Source organism: Phocoena sinus, chromosome 3 (assembly GCF_008692025.1).
Source record: "Phocoena sinus isolate mPhoSin1 chromosome 3, mPhoSin1.pri, whole genome shotgun sequence".
Taxonomy (NCBI): domain Eukaryota; kingdom Metazoa; phylum Chordata; class Mammalia; order Artiodactyla; family Phocoenidae; genus Phocoena; species Phocoena sinus.
Window position 1 is genome coordinate 56,055,285 of NC_045765.1, and position 22,381 is coordinate 56,077,665.

A 22,381-nucleotide genomic window follows, 5' to 3' on the forward strand; every position below is an offset into this window, starting at 1 on the left:
AGGGGCCCTGTGTTGGTCAGGTGGTCAGTGAAGGTTTCTCTGAGGAGATGGTTGGAGAGAGACCTGGAGGAATAGGAACTAGCCTGATGAAGTTGGGCCCAGGGATGGGGAGTGGTGGGGGGAGGACACTCCAGGCAAGAGACAGTAGTGAACATTGAATATTTGAGTTGAGAAATTCGTTGCAGGAGGAGGTCCATTTTTTGGTCCTTATATGGGGTCATTTTCAGCAGATTCCTGAATGGAAGCACTGAGGCTACTTTACTGATTCCTCAGTGCCTGGGAGACGACCTGTATGTAGCTAGATAGGCTTCTGTGTGGAGGCACTTTGGTCAGAGGCTCTGTGTTCTACTGCCTCATCCTCCAAGGTACCACAGTCCAGGGCTGGGGTCTGCTACCCTGGGTTGAGGACTCCTTCCCCCGCCTACCCACCTGCCTCTGGCCCAAGCCCACATAAATGGTCTTCTGACTTGGATATGGGCCCAGGTTGGAGCTCATTATAGCCTTGTGGCTGGGCCCTCCATTTTTCCTTCCAGGTAAGACCTGGCAGGCATCAAAGACTGCCAGGAACACCCCACAGGCCTTCTCCTTTAATGATCTTGCTCCCGCCCTCAGTCTGCATGGCCTCCTTAGCCAAGCTTTTCTCACCAGAGCCTCTGGTGACTTTTCACAAGCTTTTCCTCATTCCAACAAGCAGGATTCAGTGACTAATTGCTGGTATTTTTTTCCTCAAGACTATTTATATAGACTGTCATGTTGGGGGTGGGGGAGAGCAGGCTTAGGCTTGGGGGGAGTGATGTTTCCTGCTACTGCCATCATTAGACAGAGGCCCATGTGGCATTGATAGCCACGCTTTGTCTTTATTCTTGTATTTTTTGTCGTTTCGACATTTGGTTCTTTGAACATCTAACATCCCTCTTATGCTTCTCATCTCCTACAGAAGATTGTTGTATTTTGTCCCCACTGAAGCTGCGTTTTTCTTTTGTCAGATTTCTCACTTTCTTCTTTATTGTATTTTGATCAGTGTGGCCATGTAGGTCTGGGTTTTATTGGGAGCTTTTCATCTTCTTGGCGGTGGCCCTCGGGGCCTGGGTCTTCTTGCAAAAGCTGGGCTCTGCCTTAGGCCCCTGAAGCAGGCCTTTCCTGGCCAGGGCTGGACAGCCCAGCCTGTCATCTGTCCATGGACACTCTAGCCTAGTAGTTCTCAAGTTTAAGCATGCGTCAGAGCACCTGGAAGGCTTCTTAAAATACAGGTTGCCAGGACCCTTCCCTCAAGTTTCTGATTCACTAAGTCTAGGTTGGGGCCTAAGAATTTTTACTTCACACTAGTTCCCAGGTAATGCTGATACTGCTGGTCCAGAGACCACACTTTGAAAACCACTGTATTAGTATAATTCCTTCTTTACCTTGAGCCAGTGCCCAGGGTCCTAGGGATGGGAGAATAGTGCGGGACCAGGTTCCTTCTTCTTCATACTGGGTCCAGCTCTCCAAAACTAAATGATGGCAGATGTTGGCAGTGGCATCATAATATTTAAACACTTTTAAAAGCAAGTGCTTTCACTTGCCCTGTATCATTTGATACTCAAAGCAGTTCCCTTGGTTAAGTAGGACAGCTTTTTGACAGATAATAGAAGTAAAGTTCAAATAAGTTAAGGACTCTTTCATAGCCATTCAGCTGGTAGTTTGTGGTATAGCCCCAGTGGAATCCAGGTCTCTTAGCTCCTATTGAGCTTTCAGGCCTCTGCCACTTACTAGCTATGTGACCTTGGGAAAACACGACTTAACTCTCCATGACTCAGTTTATTGATTTGTAAAATGGGGGTAATAATAGTATTTGCCCCATAGAGTTGTTGTGAGGATTATGTGACTTAACATTTGGAAAGCACTTAAGAACTATTAAATGGTGGAACCCCAGAATCCATTCTCCTAATGACTGTGCGGTGCTGCCCTTAGTTTTGCATTACTATTGTCACAAGAGGCCCAGGAGAATGTACCACTACTCAACAGACAGCATTATCTTGGACAGTCAGGACAGGGCTCACTCACTTTGGAAAGGTCCTTCTCTCTATGGTCTGCACTGAGGGAACTGTGGATGGCATGTGCATCTAGGAGTTCAAGGTAGAGCTGTAGCTGCTGGGCTGGGTCAGTGTGTGAAGTCTAAGACCAGGAAGGCAAGGCAGCCAGGTCATCAGGTCACTCCTCAGGAGCTGCTGCAGTTGAGGCCCTTGAGAACTCAGCCCTGGAGTGGCCCTTCAGGGGTTAGTCTGCAAGGAGGAGAAGCTCAGTCTGCCCTTTCAGTATTTTTCTGTCTTCCTGTCTCTCCTCCACCTTCTGACAGGGGCGTGTATAGAGCTAGCTGGGGTTTTAAGTAGAGGGCTGGTCCTGATAATGCTAATAGTATGCAACCTGTTGAACATTATGTGCCAGGCACAGTTACATTGGATACCTTATTTAATCCTCCCAACGAAATAATTCTCATTTTACAGATGAAGAAGTTTGGGCAAAGATAGTTTAATTACGGTTATACAGAAAGGAGGTCCAAGATTCAAACTCAGGTCTGTCTGGCTCCAGAGCCCGTGGTCTTTACCTTTGTGAAGCTGCCTCCTTGTATTCTACCGTGATGTTTCTCTCTGGGGTGTCATTTTCCCCCTCCCATGGGTGCCTAACCTTGACCTGTTCCCAGTATCCTTTGCTCCTTAGCTTAGTGTCCAGGGTCCAGGACTGTGCAAGTTTTTTATTCACCTTTGTATTTTCTTAGAACTTAACACAAAATCTTATACAGAGGGTGACCATATGTTCTGTTTATGCCTCTTGTCCCAGCGCAGTAATTAATAGTGCTTTTTTTCCACTCTTAAAAGTGTCCCAGTTTGGACAATAAATTATGTGGTCACCCTACTTACACATGACTGGTTCTCCCAACACAGGGACAGTGGCATTTTAATAGGGGACCCTGAAAGACAGAATTATCTTTAAGACTCAAAGAAACAAACCCCAGGTGGTAAAATTTTAAGCACTTTTATAGCCCATTGGGCACGAGGATTTAGACAAAGTTTCTGCTCAGCACCCCACAAACCTACCACAAAGGACTATTTCTAAGACCAGACTTGAGGTCTGTGAGGGTCACAAAGCCAATCAGATTTATCAAGACAAGAGTCCCACTGTGGCTTCATAGAAGTGTCTGACAAGCCAGGCCAGAAAAGGGGAGGAAGTGTAAAAAGCTTACACTTTCCCACTTCTCCCAGGCAAAAGAGCCCCAGCCTAGAATTTGGCTGTCCACAAACCCCTTAGCCTTCCTGCAGGAAAGAGCTAACTGGGGTTGGTCTGTTCCTCTGTGCTGAACTCAAGCCCTGGTGGGAGCCTGGGCTCTGTGTCCCAGTGCTTTTTTGTCTCAGGTTCTGCTCATCTCTGGCTCTACCCCTGTACCCTGGACATGGGGCCATGCCCAACCACAGCCTTGGTATGTTCAAGTCACATTCCAGACTGTGCCTTTGCCCCATTTGCAGGCAGCTGAAAACTGCTGTGCATATGTCAGTTCACACTTGAACTGGTTTAATGTTTTTTTCTTTTAAGTTGCAATCTAAAATTCAGCCAGACAGGCTTTAATGAGCACTAAATCGTCAAGCCTTTTGTTTCCCTTCCTATTCAAGCCATAGAGATTTTGTGTTTGATTCAGGAACAATTGCTGAATCTTAAACAAACCATTTACATTTTGACATTAACTATTTTATGAGTGTAACTTTTTCATTGGCATTAGAATGATCGCAACAGAAGGCCTTTTAATTACTTATTAGTAAAAGAGTTAAAAGGGTCTGTGGAAGGTGATTCTTAACATTTTCTTTGAAGAAAAAAAAAGTAGATTTTTATCTGAATTCACTTGGGTAATACATGCGGACTTGTAGCCTTTCTCCTCCTAGCTGAGTGACTTTTGATCTTGTTGAGGTCATTCTTCCTGGACACCCTCCTGGTCAAGTCCTCCATTTTTCAGATTACACCTAATATTGAAGCCACCCTCTTGCACAGTTACTTGTCTAATAGAGTGCCTCTCTGCATGTTTCTGTCGGCTGTTAATTTTGTCTAATAGGGACAAGAACTATTTTCATTCTTTGCTCTGGCCTTAAGATGCTTAGCTGAAGACCCTGTGCACTCTGGGCCCAATCAGCATTTGTCGACCAGCTGACTGGATAAAGAGCCTCAGACAAATAGCATGCTCACAAACGAAACCATCCATCATTCTGTCTCCAGAAGCTGTGAGTAATTGGGGGTTTTCTCCAGAGTTTGAAGATCTCCACAGAATGGGAGGTCTTCACTTTCCTTTTAGGCCCCCATTCCAGTGTCTGATGAGTCAGGTGTAAAGGCTTTGGGCAAGACCAGGCCTCCCAGGTTTGTTTCTGCATCAGGGAAGCTCTGTGTCCTTCTTAACCTGGAGGAGACCTGGTGAGCCCTGAGCCTGGCTGGGGAGTCAGCAGACCCCACTCTGTTCGATTTTCTCCTCTGTTACAGTGTGACAGAAGTGGCTAGGAGCAGGAAACCCATGCTCACTCAAGCCATGAGATCAGCCACATGAAATGGCGCTGGCCAAGGAGGCCATGTTGACCCATCCCCATGGAAAACCAGGAGCCTGGGTGCTGTTCTTGTATCTCAGAACTAGAACTAATTGTTCACAAAGATCTTTCCAAATACCAATGATGCAGACTATTTGGATGGTTCACCATATTGTTCACCATATTTAAACTGTCAGAAACCTTAAATATCTAAGCAGAACCCTAGCAAACAAAGGATATTTTGGGGACTTGTTATGTATGTTGCACAGCAGAGAGACTTGTAGTCTATACTACTTCCAAATCCTGGAAATGAAGCATTTCAATGTTGTCATTTTCTGCTATAGACCATCCCACGGTTGTTGCCTTTCCTTTTGCTATTGAGAGATGGCTCATTCGTAAACATTTCTACAGTTGTGTAGCAAAAGCAAAATAGGCCTTGCTTGATTCCATTGGCTCTGATTGAGGAGATGAGGAGGTTGGAAGGAAAAGTGAGTGATTTCCTAGCACACGTCTCAGAACTCCTGAGAGCAAGATTTGAGTGAGTAAGGAAGCTCCTTCCTGAGCCACTAAAGGCCTATTGAGAAGGTGTATTGCCTACAGCTTGGAACAAGGATTGGCCAGGTGATTTCCATGGGGCCCTCATACCCTGCTGGACCAGCCTGCTCTGCTCTCCCTCAGCCTTTGGCACCTAGGGGGATAGTTTTACCTCTAGCTAGTATAGAAGACCCAAACTAACACCCTCTCTGTGTTCTCTAATAAACTAGATAAATCTCACTGTGAAAAATCTCCCATACGTTTTAGCCTGAATTTTCTTCTCCTTAACCTTGTTGACCCCACCTTGCTTCCCTCAAACTGTCTGAGACAATTACTGGGAGATGTTTGTTGAATAATTATAGGCCACAGATAATTTCTCTTTAGCTCTCTGTCTTCCATGTTCCCCACTCTGTGGCCTCCCTTTAGCCAGTTCTAATTAGCTTCTTTGATCCTTTCTCCCTGTCTCTCCCTCTAGCTTGTTAACTACATTTCTCCCCCATGAATTCTTCCTGTACTGGCTTTGCCTATCTAGCCAGAGGAGCTGAGAATGAGAATGTAGGGCCACTCAGTGGGAGGTGGTACATTCTTCTTTGTCCCCTACCACAGGTAACCCCTCCCACTTCTGAGAAGCCTGAAAACCCAGGCACTCTGCCTTTCTTAGCAGAAAGGTAAAAACAGTAATTTTCATTAAAGAGTATAATGTGTTACGATAAAAACAACTATTATTTGAATGCTTGGTGTTTGTCAGGAAGTCTGCTAATCTCTATATATTATCACACTTCATCCCCACAGCAATCTCATGAGATAAATATTATTAATCCCATTTTATAGATGAAGAAACTGAGGTCCAAAGAAGTTTAGTAACATATTGCAGTCATACAGCTTGAAAATGCTGGAACTAGGACTTGAACTCAGGTCTCTCTGACTCCAGAGCAGCTCTTACTCAGTAGTTTGCTTACTGAGTTTGGACTTTACGTAAAACAAAAGTCCAGATCACTGGCTCTTAGCCCACCAAAAAACAGACACACCCTGGGATAAGATGTCAGCTATTTACCCTCAGTGTAGAAGAGGCTTTTTTTGTTTAACATCTTTATTGGAGTATAATTGCTTTACAATGTTGTGTTAGTTTCTGCTGTATAACAAAGTGAATCAGCTATACATAAACATATATCCCCATATATCCTCCCTCTTGTGTCTCCCTCCCACCCTCCCTATCCCACCCCTCTAGGTGGTCACAAAGCACTGAGCTGATCTCCCTGTGCTATGCGGCTGCTTCCCACTAGCCATCTATTTTACATTTGGCAGTGTATATATGTCCATGCCACTCTCTCACTTTGTCCCAACTTACCCTTCCCCCTCCCCACGTCCTCAAGTCCATTCTCTACTTCTGCGTCTTTATTCCTGTCCTGCCCCTAGGTTCTTCAGAACCAGTTTTGTTTTTTTTTTAAGATTCCATATATATGTGTTAGCATACGGTATTTGTTTTTCTCTTTCTGACTTACTTCACTCTGTATGACAGTCAGAAGAGGCTTTTTGAATTGAGATTATAAAACTTGGTGCAATAGCAAGTTGGTGTGGTGCTATAGGTCTTTTGGGAAACCTCTTTCTGCAGAAAACAAGACTCTCATCAATTCTTGAATTGCTTTAATTCTTAACTCACTTTTCTGACAGTTTTATCTCTCAAAAGATTAGGGAAAAGGGCTTCACTGAAAATGTATTCTGAGCATCACGAAGGATTTGTTTGGTGAAGTGAAGGTGTTGGAAACTTTAACAGAAAGTGGCTGTGTTTGGAGAAGCCAAGGGAAATGCAGAACTCTGAGTTTTGGAGAAAGCAGATTTTAGAAGGTCCAGGAAAAAGTAGATATGTTGTTTGGGCAAGAACTTTGAAGGGAAGGATGACTCATAGTCTGAACAATGAAATGCGCTTAAGATAGTCACAAGTGATTACTGCAAGGAACAGAGAGGAGACACCTAAACAGACCAACAAGGCCACATGGGGAGCTCTTAGAGTTGAGCTTTTGTCTGAGAGATGATAAAGGGACCTATAACTGAGGACAAAGGTGTAGATCTCTGAGAACACTGTCAGGAATACTAGGTGGGTGGAACCTGGGATGCTTAGAACAAAGAACCTGCCTGAGCAGTTACTGTTCAGAGTGAGAGGAATGGCAGGGAAGGCGTTGGGCCCGCTGCTTCAGTCAGGTGATTCAGTGTAGCAGATGACAGGGTATCACCGTCCTCTCTTCTATTTTGCCTCTAACTTCTCTTTTAAGAAGAATGGCCTTCCCTCCAGAAAGAGTAAAACAAACATGGCTAAGAAGAACTTCAGCCCAAAAGTGTGAGGAAGGAGAAGGGCCACTTGCTTCTTAAAATTAGTTAGGGTCTGAAACATCAAATGAAAACTTAATGATATCATCATGAGACCTGTGCATGTGAATGTTTAAGCATCACTGAGAAAGGAGTAAGGAGGCAGGATGGTAACTGTTTTGCTTTTCAAAATAACAAGGCAAGTTATTGAGACTTCATTTTTGGGCATTTTTAAAGAGAGGTGATCTCTTGGAGCTAGTGTGGGTTCCATGAAAATAGACTGATTTAAAGCTTAATATCCCTTCCTTCCTCCTGCCCTTCCTTCTACAGAATAGTACAACCATCTTACGCGTACCACTTGATGACTTTTTTGAAGTGAACATACCCATGTAACTACCACTCGAGTCAAGAAATAGGGTTTTAACAGCACCCCAGAAGACTCTCATGCTCCCTTCTAATTCTAATTTCTTTTTTCAGGAAGATTTGCCAACCTAGATTAGACCGCTGTTATAGACAAAGAGGGAATCTGCATTTCAGAAGCATTTGTCAGAATCTCATGATAATCAAATAGATCAGATAGAGAAATTGATGATCAAGTAGCTACAAATCCGCATGTCTTTAACAATCAGACCTAATAAAGGTTTGTTTATAAGTGGTTAAGTGTCAGCAGAGCCTTCACTGTAGTGATGTGCCAAAGAGATCATGTCAGACTCTGCCTGTCCAACCTGCATTCAGGTTCTCATGTGAGGGCATGGGGGCAGATGACACAGATTCGGAAGGGATAACCAACATGTTAGACAGACAGAATGAAGATCCAGAAGAATAGTGACAGGCTAGGACGAAGGGCCCAGGTAGCAAAGCAACATTTAAAATTTTGTTATTATTCGATTTTTAATTTTATAAATAACCCATATTTGTGGTTTTGTTTTGTTTTGTTTTTTTAAAAAGTCTTACCACACACGAACAAAAGTATGGTGTCAGTCCACCGAATCATTTGTAACTTGTTTTTTACCTTCTCTACTTGTATTCAGGGCCATTTTGGAGAACACTTGACTCATCAGAGGGTGATATGAACAGCCTGCAGGGATTTGACCTAGGCAGGCCCAGTGTTGAGTCAGTTTTGTGACACTACTGCCAAAAACCTAGATGTGCCTCAGGTATTAGGGGCAGATGACCTTGGGTCAGCGTGGCTGGGCCCACTGAACTCTGGAGGGGTTGGCCCAGGGGGAGTCCTGTGGATAGGTGTGAATACCACCTCTGCAGGGATTCGTCAGTACATGGGGCAGTGTCCCATAGAGCATTGTCAAGAAGGCAAAGGATTTCAGGAGTCACATGAAGAATGACTGCTGGATCCCATGAGGCTAGATTTGTGAGAGGGGATCTTTCTCTGGGCATTTGGCTTCTAAGGTTCAGAAGGGCTGACCTGTCAGGGCAGGTTCAGATGACTCTTTCTACTTTGAGAGGGCAGATTCAGACCAGTGGATATAAGCTTCATGAAAGCAGATTTTAGCTCGGTAACAGAAGACGTTTTTCTAGCAATTGGAAGAGTTTAAAGCTAACGTAAGGATGAGTCTCCCTACTGCTGTAATCTTCAACCTTGCAGCCAGTTATCAGACATGCTGTACTGGATAAAAGGTTGGACATTGGATCTAGTTATCCCAAATGCTGGTTCTCAGATCAGTGCCAGGCCTCCTGGTAAGGCTCATGTGAAGCATTTGTGAAAAATCAGGTGTTTGAGCCCTATCTTCTGAGGCTGTGATTCAGTATGTGTAGGGTAAGGGTTAGAATCTGTTAGAATTTTCAGAAAGTGCCCGAAGTGCTCCTTGGAGAAATGGCTTATTCCACAGCAGGTGCAGGAAAAGTACTATATCTTGTACAAGAACATCTTGTGCCAAAAAGTATGGAGGTGCTCAAAGAATGATGGAAATGTGTCAAAAAGACACAGAAACCAACATGAAAATGCTCTTTTTTTTTCAGATTTAATCAGGTATATTTTACATAATCGTAGAACTGGATTATAACCCATAGATTAAATAAGAATCCATACTGATATAAATGAATGAATAAGTAAGGAAGAAGGAAAACTTCTTTTAGGTAGAGTGCCAACAAATACAGATAGAAGCAATGATGGAGTTTGAATATCATCCTTTGACAAACATCATGGTATTAATTATTTTAAATAAGAATTACTGATGAATGCCAGAACTAATGGGTGAAAGTTTGATGAGGAACAGGCTGTCTTCATATCTTAAAGAGCCTCCTCACAAAATATTTATCAATTCGAAAGGGACAAATAATGTCTTTATAGTGGAGAAATCTGGCAGACACCACCATGATCAAGTAATCAAAGTGAACACAGCCACTTGTGAGCCTGAATGACATCATGTGCCTCCTGATATGATGCACCGAGAAAGACAAGACATTGCTTTTGTGGCATTCTTGCCAACCTACACTACCTGAGTCTAATCAGGAAAAAACATCAAGTTCAGGCTGAGGGACATTCTACAACTGGCCTGTACTCTTCAAAACTGTCAATGTAAAAAAAAAACCAAAAAATGAAAAACTGTCAATGTAGTGAAAGATAAAGACAGGCTAAGGAAGGGTGTGTCAAGGTTAAAGGAGATTCAAAGACATGCTTCTCAATTCATCAGGTAAGTCCTGGATTGGACCTTGGACCAAAATTATTTTTCTAAAAAGTATATTATTGGGACAGTCGGCAAAATCTGAATATCTATAGATCATGTATCAATGTTAATTTCCTGATTTTGATAACTGTACTGTGGTTATGTTCTTAGGAAATACACACTTGATACATTTACAGGTAAAGTGGCATCAGATCTGCAACTTACTCTCAAATATTTCAGAAAAAATGTATAAACATACAGAGAGAAAATGAGAAAGCAAATGTAGTAAAATGTTAACAGGTGACTCTTGATAGGAGTCTTTTTTTATTTTGCAACTTTTCTGTAGGTTATTTTTCTGTATAATTCTCTGTAGTAGTTTTTAAGTGCCCAGTCTGAAATGATTTAAGGGAGGGGGGAAATGCCCAAGGTGATTATGATGCAGAGCTATGTTTGAGAGCTACCAGATGTCAAGAAGATTCTTCGGTGCCCCTTCCTCTGAGGCCCCTTTGTCTCTCCAGAGGTAGGAAGATTATCATTCTGTGTGTTTGTGTCTGGAAAGAGGTTCTAGAGATACTGTTGTGAGCTTTATCATTGTGGTGAACTGTGGGTGTCCCACATTTGCTTAAATGACTGGCATCTGGTTGGGGACTGTATTTGAATGGGTCCAGTGATTCTCCTTCTTTTCTCTAGTGTCCAGATAGAACTTCTGAGGGGCCTAATGCGGTTCCCACCACAGTTAGGTGGTATGAAGCTCGTAATAGGCTGGATGTTTTGTTTCTCCTGGGGGCTTCACTTTCATGTGGAAGAGTTGTACGTGGCATTTATTTTTTTGGTGAACCTATTCTGTTTTTATTTAAGTTGGTAACTGTCCACATCTTGTTTAACAGATGCTTAACCCTATTAATCCCTAGATGGCAGGCTACTATAGATCCCAAATGAACCTATTTCAGTCCTTGTGTTTCACAGGTGATGAAGGCCACACGCTAGGGCACAAACAGGATGAGGCCATCGGAGAAGGGATCTTTCTCTCTGGGCAAGAAGATGAGCATGCACAGTGTCACCAGTCAGGATCACAGATGATTAAGCCTGCGGTGTGCCCCCTTTCCCTGCTGCACAGCATCTTCGCAGAGAGCATTTCAGAACAATGGTAGCTTTTTCTTCTGTTATGAAGACAGAAGAAATAATAATTGTCCTACTTAGAAATATTGCAGGGACTCATGAGAGGGCACATACCCCATGTGTCTCATGTCCCCAGTGTGCCGTGGACAAGCCTGATATCTAGGTTTGGACTGAAACTCCGGATGACACAGGCTCTGCACCAGGGGTTTCACCTTAGTATTTCCTCAGCCCCCGTCGAACCAGTCAACCTAATCCTTATTTCCCGTCCTGAAACTCTGCCTTTTTGTTTTTCTCCTTTTCCACTGATTCAAACTCCCTTTTTAGCCCTTGTTGTTTTGATTCACCTGTGCACAGGATTTCTGTGCATTTCCTGTTTCTGTGCACACACCCTGGTGCCAGCAGTGCCTGCTTCATGGCCCTGTGCATTGCAGAGGACCCCACACTGAAAAGGGCCTGTATTTGATTTAATGCTCTGCCCTCACCATCTTGAAATTCCTAATAGCTTTAAGAACAACTAAATGTTCACATTTTCATGAACATTATGTAGTGAGTCCTGAGTGACAGGGAAGGAGGAGGGCAGCTTCTGAATCTGAAGTGGGCAGCATTCTCATGAGCCCCCCGGCCACCCTGAGATCAGCTCCACCACCTCCTCAATGCCCCCTAGACACTTGCTCAGCTTGGTTAGCTGAAATATGACCTCTGACCCTTGGCATATTGCCCACATCAGTCACCCTGACCCAGAGCGTTTGGTTTCTGCAAATACAATCACTTCCATTTCTGCGTGCACCCCACCCGCCCCCCGCCTTCAAGATTAACAGAGTAGCAGCTGCTGCCATCCCTCTGCACACAGACAGCTGACTCGCCCGCTGATTGTGAACATCCCAGTAATCCAAGTGCTAATGGTATTTATTCAGTCCAGCCATCTTAGCCCTAAACAAGGTTTATTCTCATTTATCTCATTGGAGACGAGCTACGTCCTTAATATCCTTCTGTTGACTTTGAGCACACCAGCGCCACTGATGTCGCTGAGAGGCGTTCCAGGCCCCTGCCCTTCCAACTCACTCACATCCCCAGCTGTCAGGACACCCATCTTCCAGCCAGCAAGACACCCCTACCCCCACCCTCAGGCGTGGGCCACAGCTCCAGTCCTGAGTCTGTAGGCTAGGAGGGGGATGAGGCCAGCATACATGTGCCTGGGGCATCTGGGGTGAATAAAAGCAGTGTTCTCAAGGATATGGTCTGGCCTCTTTGTGTAGCAAACCCACTATAATTATAATCTTTCAGTCACAATGTATTGTCTAGCATTTTGGCACTCGTTAGCTATTCTATCTTTAACTCAAGGTAGTTTTAGCTCTGCCTCACAGGTGAAGAAACTGAAGTGAAGGGACTTGCCCAAGGTCATCAGCCATTGTTTACAGGATTCTCACCAAGAGTTCTCCAGACTTTCACCCTGGCACATTCTGTAGACCTCACTCTGAGCTATTTTGGGTATTTCTTCCCCCAAAACATAGCAGTGAGCATTCAGAGCCCAAGGCTGAGCTGCCTGGAGAGAGAGAGGGGTTCTGAGAGCATGTTGGTGTCTGCCCCTCTAGGGCAGATTGCTCAAGAAAAGCCCTTCTCTGCTGTCCCTGCCTGGATGGACTGAGTGCCATCTGGAAATGCTAGCCTGGTTTTTCCTACCCTCCTGATGTGTTTCCTCAGCCTCTTTGACTGGGTGGTGCTAAAAGGCTTTTTTCGGAAGCCTGGCTTCCATGTGCTAAGTCTGCTTTGAACCTTGAAGCTGGGGCCTGGTAGGAGTAGTGGGTGGACCATCAAGGACTCACTTGGGCCCCATTACCGTACCATCCAGCCAGCTTGTATGGAACCCCTGATGTGTCCGTGGAGCCACTGAAGCCCTGAAGCCTGGGGTAGAGCTCAGAGTTACGTGAGTTCCCTCATTTAAGCTAGTCAGGGTGTGGGCCCAGGGCTGCTAAGGCTGCACTTGGCCCCACTCAGCCATAGGCCCACATTTGGCCCATGGTCCTGCTCTACTTACCCAAGTTTTCAGGACTCTGCTGCAGGTGAAAAAGTAAATTCATTGCCTTATGAAAGTGATTTTCACAAGTGGCAAAAGGCACCAGGCTTTCCCTTTTTCTCTCTGGTTTACTTCTCCTGTGTTTGAGTTCTATTCTTTCCTGCTCTAAATGGCTTCCCTCCATGGGGATGGTTTGGGTTGGGATGGGACCTGGCTGCTATTGGCATGGCTATAGGTGCTTCTGGCTTACAGCAACCTACCTACCTTGTGAAGAAGAGAACTTCTTTGTCCTGACTCCAGTGTAGAAGACTGAAAAGCTCTGATTGCCAGTCCTCGGCAACCAACGGAGGGCCTGGTGGGGGGCAGATATGATGAGCCAGTATTGGGCCATAAGCACTCCCTGCGGGGTTGGGACCTGCCCCCTCAGGACCACAAGGAGTGGAAGAGACAGCCATCAGTGGAAGGGAAGAAAGGGGTGTCAGTGCCTGGTGAGGAAGAAAGGATGCTGGGCAGATACCGACACACACCACGTAACAGTCGGCCTGACCTGGAATTGTGAGCTATGCCTGGCTCAGAGTGTCCCTCCAGCTCATCTCCCACCCTGGGGTCACTGTCCTGAGGCAGGCCCTTCTCATGGGCCCTCTCTTGTGTCTGTATGCCCTAGAAGTGCTTGTTTCCAACTCCCCATTTTGCCTTGCGTGTGTTGAGGAAGGAGAAGCAGGAGCAGGTTCCACTTGCTGGGCAGGGTATGAGTCCTGTGTCTCTTCATCCTCAGTCGCAGCCTGACCTGCCCTTGTGTCAGGAGTCAGCTGCACTCCTCAGCCCTGTTTTCTGTGATTCTTCAGGGCAGCCTTCCACTGAATGGTCTGCTTGCCTCTCTGTACATGCTCATGCTGTTCCCTGAGCACATGCCTGTCGTCTGGTGCACAGGCTGTCTTCCTCACTTGTACTCCAGTCTTCTGCAGTCTCTCTTCTTCCAGGCAGCCCTCCTGGCTCTTCCAGAGCAGACATTCTTTCTCTGAACCCCCACAGACCTTAGGTTCAGAGCCACCTGGTACGGCCTAAAAGTTACATAGCCGTTCATTTATTCACTCTGAAACCTGTAAGTAGAATACGGCGGTGTGGTGTCTCTCCTATGTGTGGAGCCTGGCTTGTTGAGTGTTGAGTGGCAGAGAACAGGCTGAGTGTCCCCAAGGATCTGTTCTGCACATGGGGCTTCTCTGAGCAACTGCCTGGACAGTGCCTTGCCTCTAGATCTTTCCTAGGACAGTGCTTTCTGGCCCTTTCTAACTCACATTGGGGCTCTGATAGACAAAATGCTGGGGAAGCCATATACTTCTTGGCTTTTGGCATCTTTTGTTTACTCCCATTGGCTTATTCTTTCTCTGGAGGATCCTAGGAATTTGCCTACACAGTATGTGCCCTCCCCTTTTGCCCCTGGTAGTTTGTTTTCTTGTTTGTGCTGTGGTTCCCTTTGGGGTTTGAGTCTTCTCTCCCCTTCTGCCAGGTGAAACCTGGGTGGGCAGAGTCCCAGTATTATTCATGTCTCTCCCCTCTCCCAGTACTGCCCAAGTTAGTGACAGGGCTGCTACTCTGGGAGCTGCTTAGGCTGGGTCTCCTTGGAGACCCCTCTGCTCCTGAGCTCTGAGCTTGTCTTTCAGGGTTAGCCAGGTGATTGTTTCTGGGTCTTGTTCTCAGCAGATCTGTAGACAAGGATGAAGCTTCACATGACGTCTTTGGAGGGCCTTGTCTGTGCCGCTCTGCAGGCCCACTGGGGATGGGGCTCCTAGGTGCTGTTCCCTGAGGCTGATGAGATGTTGGGCCTCACAGCCCCCCTTCCTTGGGAGACTGTGTTTGACGTTTGTGTGAATTTCTCAGCGTGGTCGACTTCTTTTCCTAGACCCTGCCTGTTGTGGGTGAGCGTTCCTCAGACACGTGACGGCAGAGACAGCCCTAATTAACTCACGCTTTGATGAAGCAGCTGCCTTTCTCAAGTTGGGGGAGCAGGGGGCAGGGAAGAGGCTCAGCTCCATAATCGCTGCATTGGCGCCCACCTGCCTATCTGGAGAGGAGCTGTCAGCCTTCTTCCCCAGGGACCCCAGTGCATCTCCAGGCTGCTCCTCAGACACAAGTGAAGTTGCAGTGGGAAAGGCCGGCACCCACCCTGCGCATCCTTTTGCAGAGAAGATGCAGAGGGATGCAGGCGCCTCCCATTTTACAGCAGGAAAACTGGCTCCATGTGCTAAGTCTGCTTCGAACCTTGAAGCTGGGGCCTGGTAGGAGTAGTGGGTGGACCATCAAGGACTCACTTGGGCCCCATTACCGTACCATCCAGCCAGCTTGTATGGGGTGCCTGCTGTGTGCCAGGCCCTCTCCTGTGAGCAGCAGTGTGCTCTCTCTCTTGTTACCTGCCTCTCCTTTTCTCTGGGTTTTGGATCAGGAATCGACTCTCTGATTTGTCTGTACTCTGCCTTACTCTCCAAGATGTTCTGAGGGCCCCCTGCTAAGATTGTGGGTTAGGAGAAACAGGTGCTTTTTGGGTCTCCAGGGTACTTTGTGGTGGCCATGCTAAGATAAGGCAGCCAGGGCCCAGAAGAGACTGGGTGCCCTCTGTGTGCTTGCTGTCTGGGTGAGGGTGACAGCCACTGTCTCACCTCTGGTCCAGCCTCTCCCCTTGCTGCTGGTCTCAGGCCTTTTTACATGCCTGCCACCTTTCTTTTCTGAGGCCTCATAAGCTGCTGATGAAGGAATCTTGACCTTCGAAGGCCTAACTACACAGATCCCCGCGCTTGGCACTTGCTCCTTAATGCATCATCAGTTTGATCTTAGAAAGTAAGGGGTTCCCAGCCATGTCCCTGTCTGGCACCCTGCCCTAGAGGAGGTCTCACCCTCCAGGACCCCCATCCTTTCATCCATGAGCGCTTTGCCTGAAATATTTGTTTAAAGCTCATCACTCTTTCTCTAGCCCAGAATGGGGACTGGCATTCCAGAGGCAGCTCTGGGTTCTTTGTGTTTCAGTGTTGCCCGTTTGTTGGTTGATACAGTCAGTCATGGTTGTACACATATGTTGCTTCATTCACTCCTTACTGTCCAGGGCCCTACGCCATGGCAGACCCTGTGCTGGGTGCTGAGATACGGGGACAATCATAGTAGCTGCTTTCACATAGTGGAGAGTCCAACAGAGAGGCAGCTGGGTTAGGATCTACTCAGGGATGCAAAGGCTCCCTGGATGTTGTTCTTTCTGCTTGCCTTCCTCCCATAAGTGTTTACTCTATACTGTCTGTGTGCTCCACCCAGGAGGAGAGAGAGAGGAAGGGGTCCCTGGCCCTGGAGCTACACACCCTGAAGGGAACAGATCGTTAGTGATTCCCCCAGAGTGTGATGCACCTGGGATCATGGAAGGGGGAAGCACGTAAGGCTGGCTTGAGGAGCGTGGAGGAAGGCTTTCCATAGGAGGGACACTGAAGTAGCATCTTCAGCATCAGAGGGATCTTAAAATGGTAGCGGTGATTTCCATTCCCAGATCGCCCCAGCCCATTGGCTGATAGGGAGTGGACACTGGCCTGGGGCCCTTGGCCCTGCTTTCTGTGCCATAGGCCATTGTACCCAGGTGGACCTACACCAGTTTGTTTCTGTTCCCCAGATAAGTTCTAGCTTGTCCAGAGTGGGAACACCCCCTGTGCACCTTGTTCCTCCCCAGGGTTGGCTGCTGTGGTGGTAGCCCTCTTACCTGGGTTGGGCCCAGGGGCGTGCCCCCAAGTTGGTGAGTAGGTGTAAAGTCCTGCTTTCCTGTGCTTCCCCCTCCAGCAACCCAAAGGTCCAGGTGGAGGCCATTGAGGGAGGAGCCTTGCAGAAGTTGCTGGTCGTTCTGGCCACAGAGCAGTCTCTCACTGCAAAGAAGAAGGTGCGTTTCTGCTGCCTTTTTCCCGCCCAGACCCCAGCACACCCGTGGAGCCTAAAAGACAAGGGTCCCTTTCCGGGTTGTACACGTCACCCTTGGGGGCCTGAGTGGCCATCCGCTGGGTGGCGTAGGGGGAGAGGTCCCCTTCACCTAAAGCAGCACAGCAGTATGTGAGGCATCCGGAGCCCTGCTCCCACGGTGCAGTCTCAGGTTCAACACCCTGGTGTCCTGCCCTGGGCCTCCGTTTGTCCACTGGGTGGTGTTGAAGGTGTCTGATATCTCTCCTGGCTCTCACAGCCCTGGGTACTGGGGTGAGCTATACCCAAGGGTGGTGGTTGGGGCCAGGAAGAATGGGAGCTGGGCTGGGGTAGCTGGGGTACCTCCGGGTGCTTGCCCCAAGGCCTAGTTTCTGTGGCCCCTCACCCATCTGGATCTGTGCCTCCCCAGGTTCTGTTTGCCCTGTGCTCCTTACTGCGACACTTCCCCTATGCCCAGCAGCAGTTCCTGAAGCTGGGGGGACTGCAGGTGCTGAGGAGTCTGGTCCAGGAGAAGGGCATGGAGGTGCTGGCCGTGCGCGTGGTCACTCTGCTCTACGACCTGGTCACTGAGAAGGTGAGTGCCCAGGCCTGTCCTGCCTCCCGTGCACTTTGCTTTGTGTTTGTTTCTGGCCATTTGACCCTCCCCACTCCCCATATCTTCCATCCATTCCCTACATCCTCATAGCTGAGTGTCCTGAGCAAACATGCCAGCCCTGAGCTGGGCTGACAGGGATGCTATGGAGCCCAGGATTTCTGAGATGTCAGGGCAGATGTCCTGTGGGAAGTGACTGCTGAGCTAAAACCTGAGGGCTGGTGAAGAGTGGGAGGGGAGGAGGGGGCACTGGCAGTGGTCAGGGGTCAGCATGATGAAGGGTCAGTGTGACCAGAAGCCAGAAACAGCCAGGATCAGCCCTTCATGGAATAAAAGGTCATTTGGCTGAAACCTGGGGTGCGGGTGACCAGGAGCAGCTGTGTCTGGGAGCCATCACAGTAGCCAGGAGACTGAGGAGCCAGGGGCTGGAATGATGCTGAATCTTAAGATTCTAGAAACCTGGAGGTGCCTCCTCTGGGAGCTTTGGCTCTGGGCAGGGGCTCAGACTGGCTGCCACTGAAGGACCCAGGGACCCACGGGCTTGCCATCTGGGAGGAGACTTGGTCCCCAGTCCACTTTGGTGTTTTTGAGCCTGAGAAGTGTCTTAATTAAGGAGAGGGTAAAACCAGCCAGGGCTGATTCTTAATTCAGCTGCTGCAGAGAGCATTGGCAGGGTTTTCTCAGCTGCCTCTCTGGGGCCACACTCTCCCTACAGCCAACTGCGGATTAGTGGAGCAGGGCTGGGCAGCCGCTGGAAACCACTTCTGAATGTTGGAGGAAGAGGGGCCCAGCCCTTCCTCCCTGGCCCTCCCCTGCGCACCCCTCCCGCCAGGCCTCAGGCCAAGGATCAGGGTTGTCTGTTGCTGCATTTCTCTCCACCTGTTGGCTTTTTTGTGTGTGTACTCACTCTGTCTCTCTTGCCCTGTCTTGTCTTTCAGCCTCTCTCTCTCTCTCTCTCCCCCTCTCCCCCTTTCTCTTCCTCCACCCCTCTAAGCTGCAGAAACCCTGTTTCTCAGAACAGCAAGCAGCCATGTGGTCCTCACGTCCAATTAATAGGGCCAGGGCACAGCTGACATCCTGGGAGTGGGCCAGCAAGCCAGGGGAAGGACATGTACACAGGCTTGGCATTTCCCGGGAGAAACCTATCACTTTGCCCTTGTGACTTGGGTGTCTCTTTGCTGCCCCCAGCCCTGGCGTAGCGGGCACTGTGACTTTGCTTCATCCCTGGAGAGCTACCACTGGCAGTCTCACCAAGGCTGCCCTGGTGAGAGGCAGGCCCCTGAGTCAGCTGGCCCCGGAGCCGACCTTTGAGGCTTTGGGGTGCTGTGAATATCAGGGAGGGAGTGGCGTCTCTCTGCAAACAGTATGGAGACAGCCATCCTCCTACAGGTGGAGGACCGTGGAGGAGTTTCAGCCAGAGAGTGTTAGAACAGATGGCAGCCATACTTTACGCTTGAGGCAGTCAGGGCTTCTTGTTCTTATGGTTTCTCAGAGAGAATAAAGAGCTAGTCAAACTAGCCAAACCCATCTGGGGATGGGTCCAGAGCTGCCTGAAGGTAGAGGTGTGACAGGTTGCCAACCAGGGGGTGCCATGCACCTTGAGGGCATCTTTGGTGTCGGGAGGTAGCAGCTGAAGGCAGAATTCCCATGAGAGTGTGGGACCACCTCTCAGATTGTTAGGGTCCTTGGCACACCGGCTTACCCCTTCTGTGGTCTGCCAGACCCCAGGCATTTCTTCTTCTGTCCCTTGGCTCTTGGTGGGCCCTCCACTAAGAAACTATGCCCTGACATCTGGGCTCCTGCAGAGCTGGGATGCCCTCCTGTGGTCATGAGCCCACGTCCTCTCGTGCCTTCTTGGAGCTGAAGGGCCGCAGGGGTGACCTGCCCGCTGGTTCCTTCCACAGGTGTTGACTGGGTATCTGCCCTGCCAGTGCTGTGCCAGCCCCATGGTCCCTGCCCTCCTGGTGCTTTCAGGCAGACATTTATCAGAGAATCTCCTAGAGCATGTAGGCCCTGGAGGCTTATGATCAGGGCCCTAACCTCTTCTGGGGAGTCAAAGGAGGTGCTGAGTGAGAGAAATGAGGGGTGAGTCAAGTTGACTGTGGAGTCAGTGTTGGGTGAGAGGGTGCCTGGAAGTGGGAGCTGCACGTACATAGATCCTGGGGGAGAGTTGGTGTGACGGGTGCCAGAGTGAGGGCATGTGTGGGGAGGAGCCCAAGTGCAGGCAGGGCCAGATCCTGAAGAGCCTCCAAGTCCCAGGGAAGGGAGTCAGTCTTTATCATCAGAAATGCCAAGTTGTGAAGGGTTTGGGGCTGTGTCATTGTCTGCTGTCAGAGGACTGGAGGATGCAGGCTGGGAGCGGGAGGCAGGAGACTGCAAAAGTGCAGTGAGGAGCAGCGCCCATGGGGCAGAGAGCTGGGAGGACTGGGATGTGTTTGGAGGTGGAGCTGGCAGGACTTGGGAGTAGGTTAGGAAAGGACTACTCCATCCCTCTCAGCCTTTTCTGTCCCAGGATGCTGACCCCCCTCCTCCCCTGCTTCCTCTGCCAGCTCCAACAAGCGCCACAGCCATCAGGTTCTCCACTGTGGCCCCTGATCTTTTTCTGGGCTTCCCTCTTGCCTTCCCTGTCATCTGCATGCCTCATCCTCCCCTGGAGTTAGGGCAGTGATTTCTTCTTTCTTCTTGCAAGTACATTTAGTACAACCAGTATGGGACATCTCTACCCATTGCCGACCCTCCATCTCTGCATAGCCTTCCTCTGACATTTGAAATAAGTTGGTAGACTCCTGGTGGCTAGCCGTGATCGTATAGTGATTAGTACTCTGCATTGCGAAATAAGTTGGTAACTTGTCGGGTTTCAGGTGTTTCCTCCGGCAGCCTGGCAGGATCGGTTCCCGCCATATTCTGATGGGGCTGGGTTTCTGCACTTACCAGACACAGGCCATGCCTGTGACTTCCTGCCCAAACTTTCCTCAACTCCCCAGGCCCTCAGCATAATGGCCAGGGACGCCCAGGGCTCCAAGCATTCTGGGCCCCAGCCTGGCCCTCGTGCCCCATCGACCATAACAGCCTGCTGGTCTTCAAACATGAGGTGGGCCCAGGCCTATTGTTGCAACCCTCCTGTGTCTGTGAACCCTACACCCTTATCCCCTTGGTCAACTCCCACAAGTCCCTCAAGGCTCAGGGACTTGCCAGCCTCCTCTGTCGCCCGTGCCCTAACTCCTGTGAGGGAGTGGATCTGTAGTTGTGGTGATGGTGATGTGATGCTGCTGCTGGTACAGCTAACGTTTGTTGATGGCGAAGCTCACATTGTGGGTGTGCTCTCTGTGCTGGGCACTGGCTGCATGGTCACTGTCCCACTGAGTTCTCCCAACAGTCCTGAAGGGGTTACGTCCTCTCCTCCATATAAGAGATGATGGCATTGGGTCTCAGGGAGGCAAAGTGCTAGCCCAAGGTCATTCCGTCATTCAGCTGTCAGTGGTGGAGCAGGAATTTGAATCCAGACTGTCTGCCTCCACACCACCCTGCTGGATGAAATGTATCATGATATTTAGGACTTATTGAGTTAATTTTTAATCTCCTGATAGATCCTGAGCTCCTTGAGGGCAGGGACCATGTCTCCATCTTGGTTTCTCCAGCACCTGGCACATTACACAGTTGTTTTTGATGAGTGGATGGATGGACAGATGGGTGGACATATGGATGAGCTGGAGAGCATGTGTGAAGCTATGAGTCCAGTTGGCCTTCTCCCATGAAGGGCCTTTGAGGCCCAAGGGGAAGGAGGAAGAGGGTGCAGACTCATGGGTCAGCCATGTGCCTTCGAGTCTAAAAGGCAGGGCTGACTGCTCTCTGTGTGTTCTTTCCCCTTCCCACACCCTGGCCCCTGGCCGTGTGGATGGCAGATGTTTGCTGAGGAGGAGGCCGAGCTGATGCGGGAGACGTCCCCAGAGAAGCTGCAGCAGTACCGCCAGGTGCACCTCCTGCCAGGCCTTCAGGAACAGGGCTGGTGCGAGATCACTGCCCACCTCCTGGCACTGCCAGAGCACGATGCCCGTGAAAAGGTGCTACAAACGCTGGGTGCCCTCCTGGCCACCTGTCGGGACCGCTACCGTCAGGACTCGCAGCTCAACAGGACGCTGGTCATCCTCCAGGCTGAGTACCAGGCACTGGCTGCCCTGGAGCTCCAGGATGGCGAGGATGAGGGCTACTTCTGGGAACTCCTGGGCTCTATCAACAGCTTGCTGAAGGAGCTAAGATGAGGCTGCCCCTGACACTGGGACTAGACTGGGATGCTGCTAGTGAGGCTGAGGGGCACCAGCTGGGGTGGGCTTTTCAGGGGATACCAGCTAGGAGGGAGGACTTCCCCACTGGAGCCTGGGCATCGTCTGGGCAGTGCTGGCCTGGCCATTAAATGGAAGCATGAAGGCCATTGTCTGTCTGTTTACTGTGTGTCTGTGCAGACTGGGCACAGTGCTTTGGTGGTCTTTGGGTGATAGCGCCCTGAGGTCCCCTGGTGACGTGCTGGGTGGTCAGTCCAGGGCATCCAGTAACAGGCCCCGTGGGAAGGGTCTGGGCCCAGGAGTTGGAAAACCCCAGTTGGGACCCAGCTCCTTACCAGCCAATGAGTGGCTCTGTGACTTTGGGAAGTCATTTAACTTCCCTGAGGCTGTTTCCTCATCTGTCAAAGGGGAATGCTATTAAATGAGAGAAAACATAC

General features: G+C 49.0%; 1 protein-coding gene across 6 annotated transcripts in view; it reads left to right on the forward strand.

The window, feature by feature from the left end:
- SIL1 (SIL1 nucleotide exchange factor) overlaps positions 1–22,093 on the forward strand; it is a 291,152-nt gene extending 269,059 nt beyond the window's left edge. For all 6 annotated transcript variants that reach the window (XM_032627597.1, XM_032627595.1, XM_032627594.1 and 3 more), the window contains 3 exons: positions 16,941–17,037; positions 17,482–17,646; positions 21,567–22,093. In XM_032627597.1, the coding sequence (XP_032483488.1) occupies positions 16,941–17,037; positions 17,482–17,646; positions 21,567–21,923 (619 nt within the window). In that variant the 3' untranslated portion in view covers positions 21,924–22,093. The remainder of the gene's footprint in view (positions 1–16,940; positions 17,038–17,481; positions 17,647–21,566) is intronic.
- Positions 22,094–22,381: the final 288 nt, after the last annotated feature.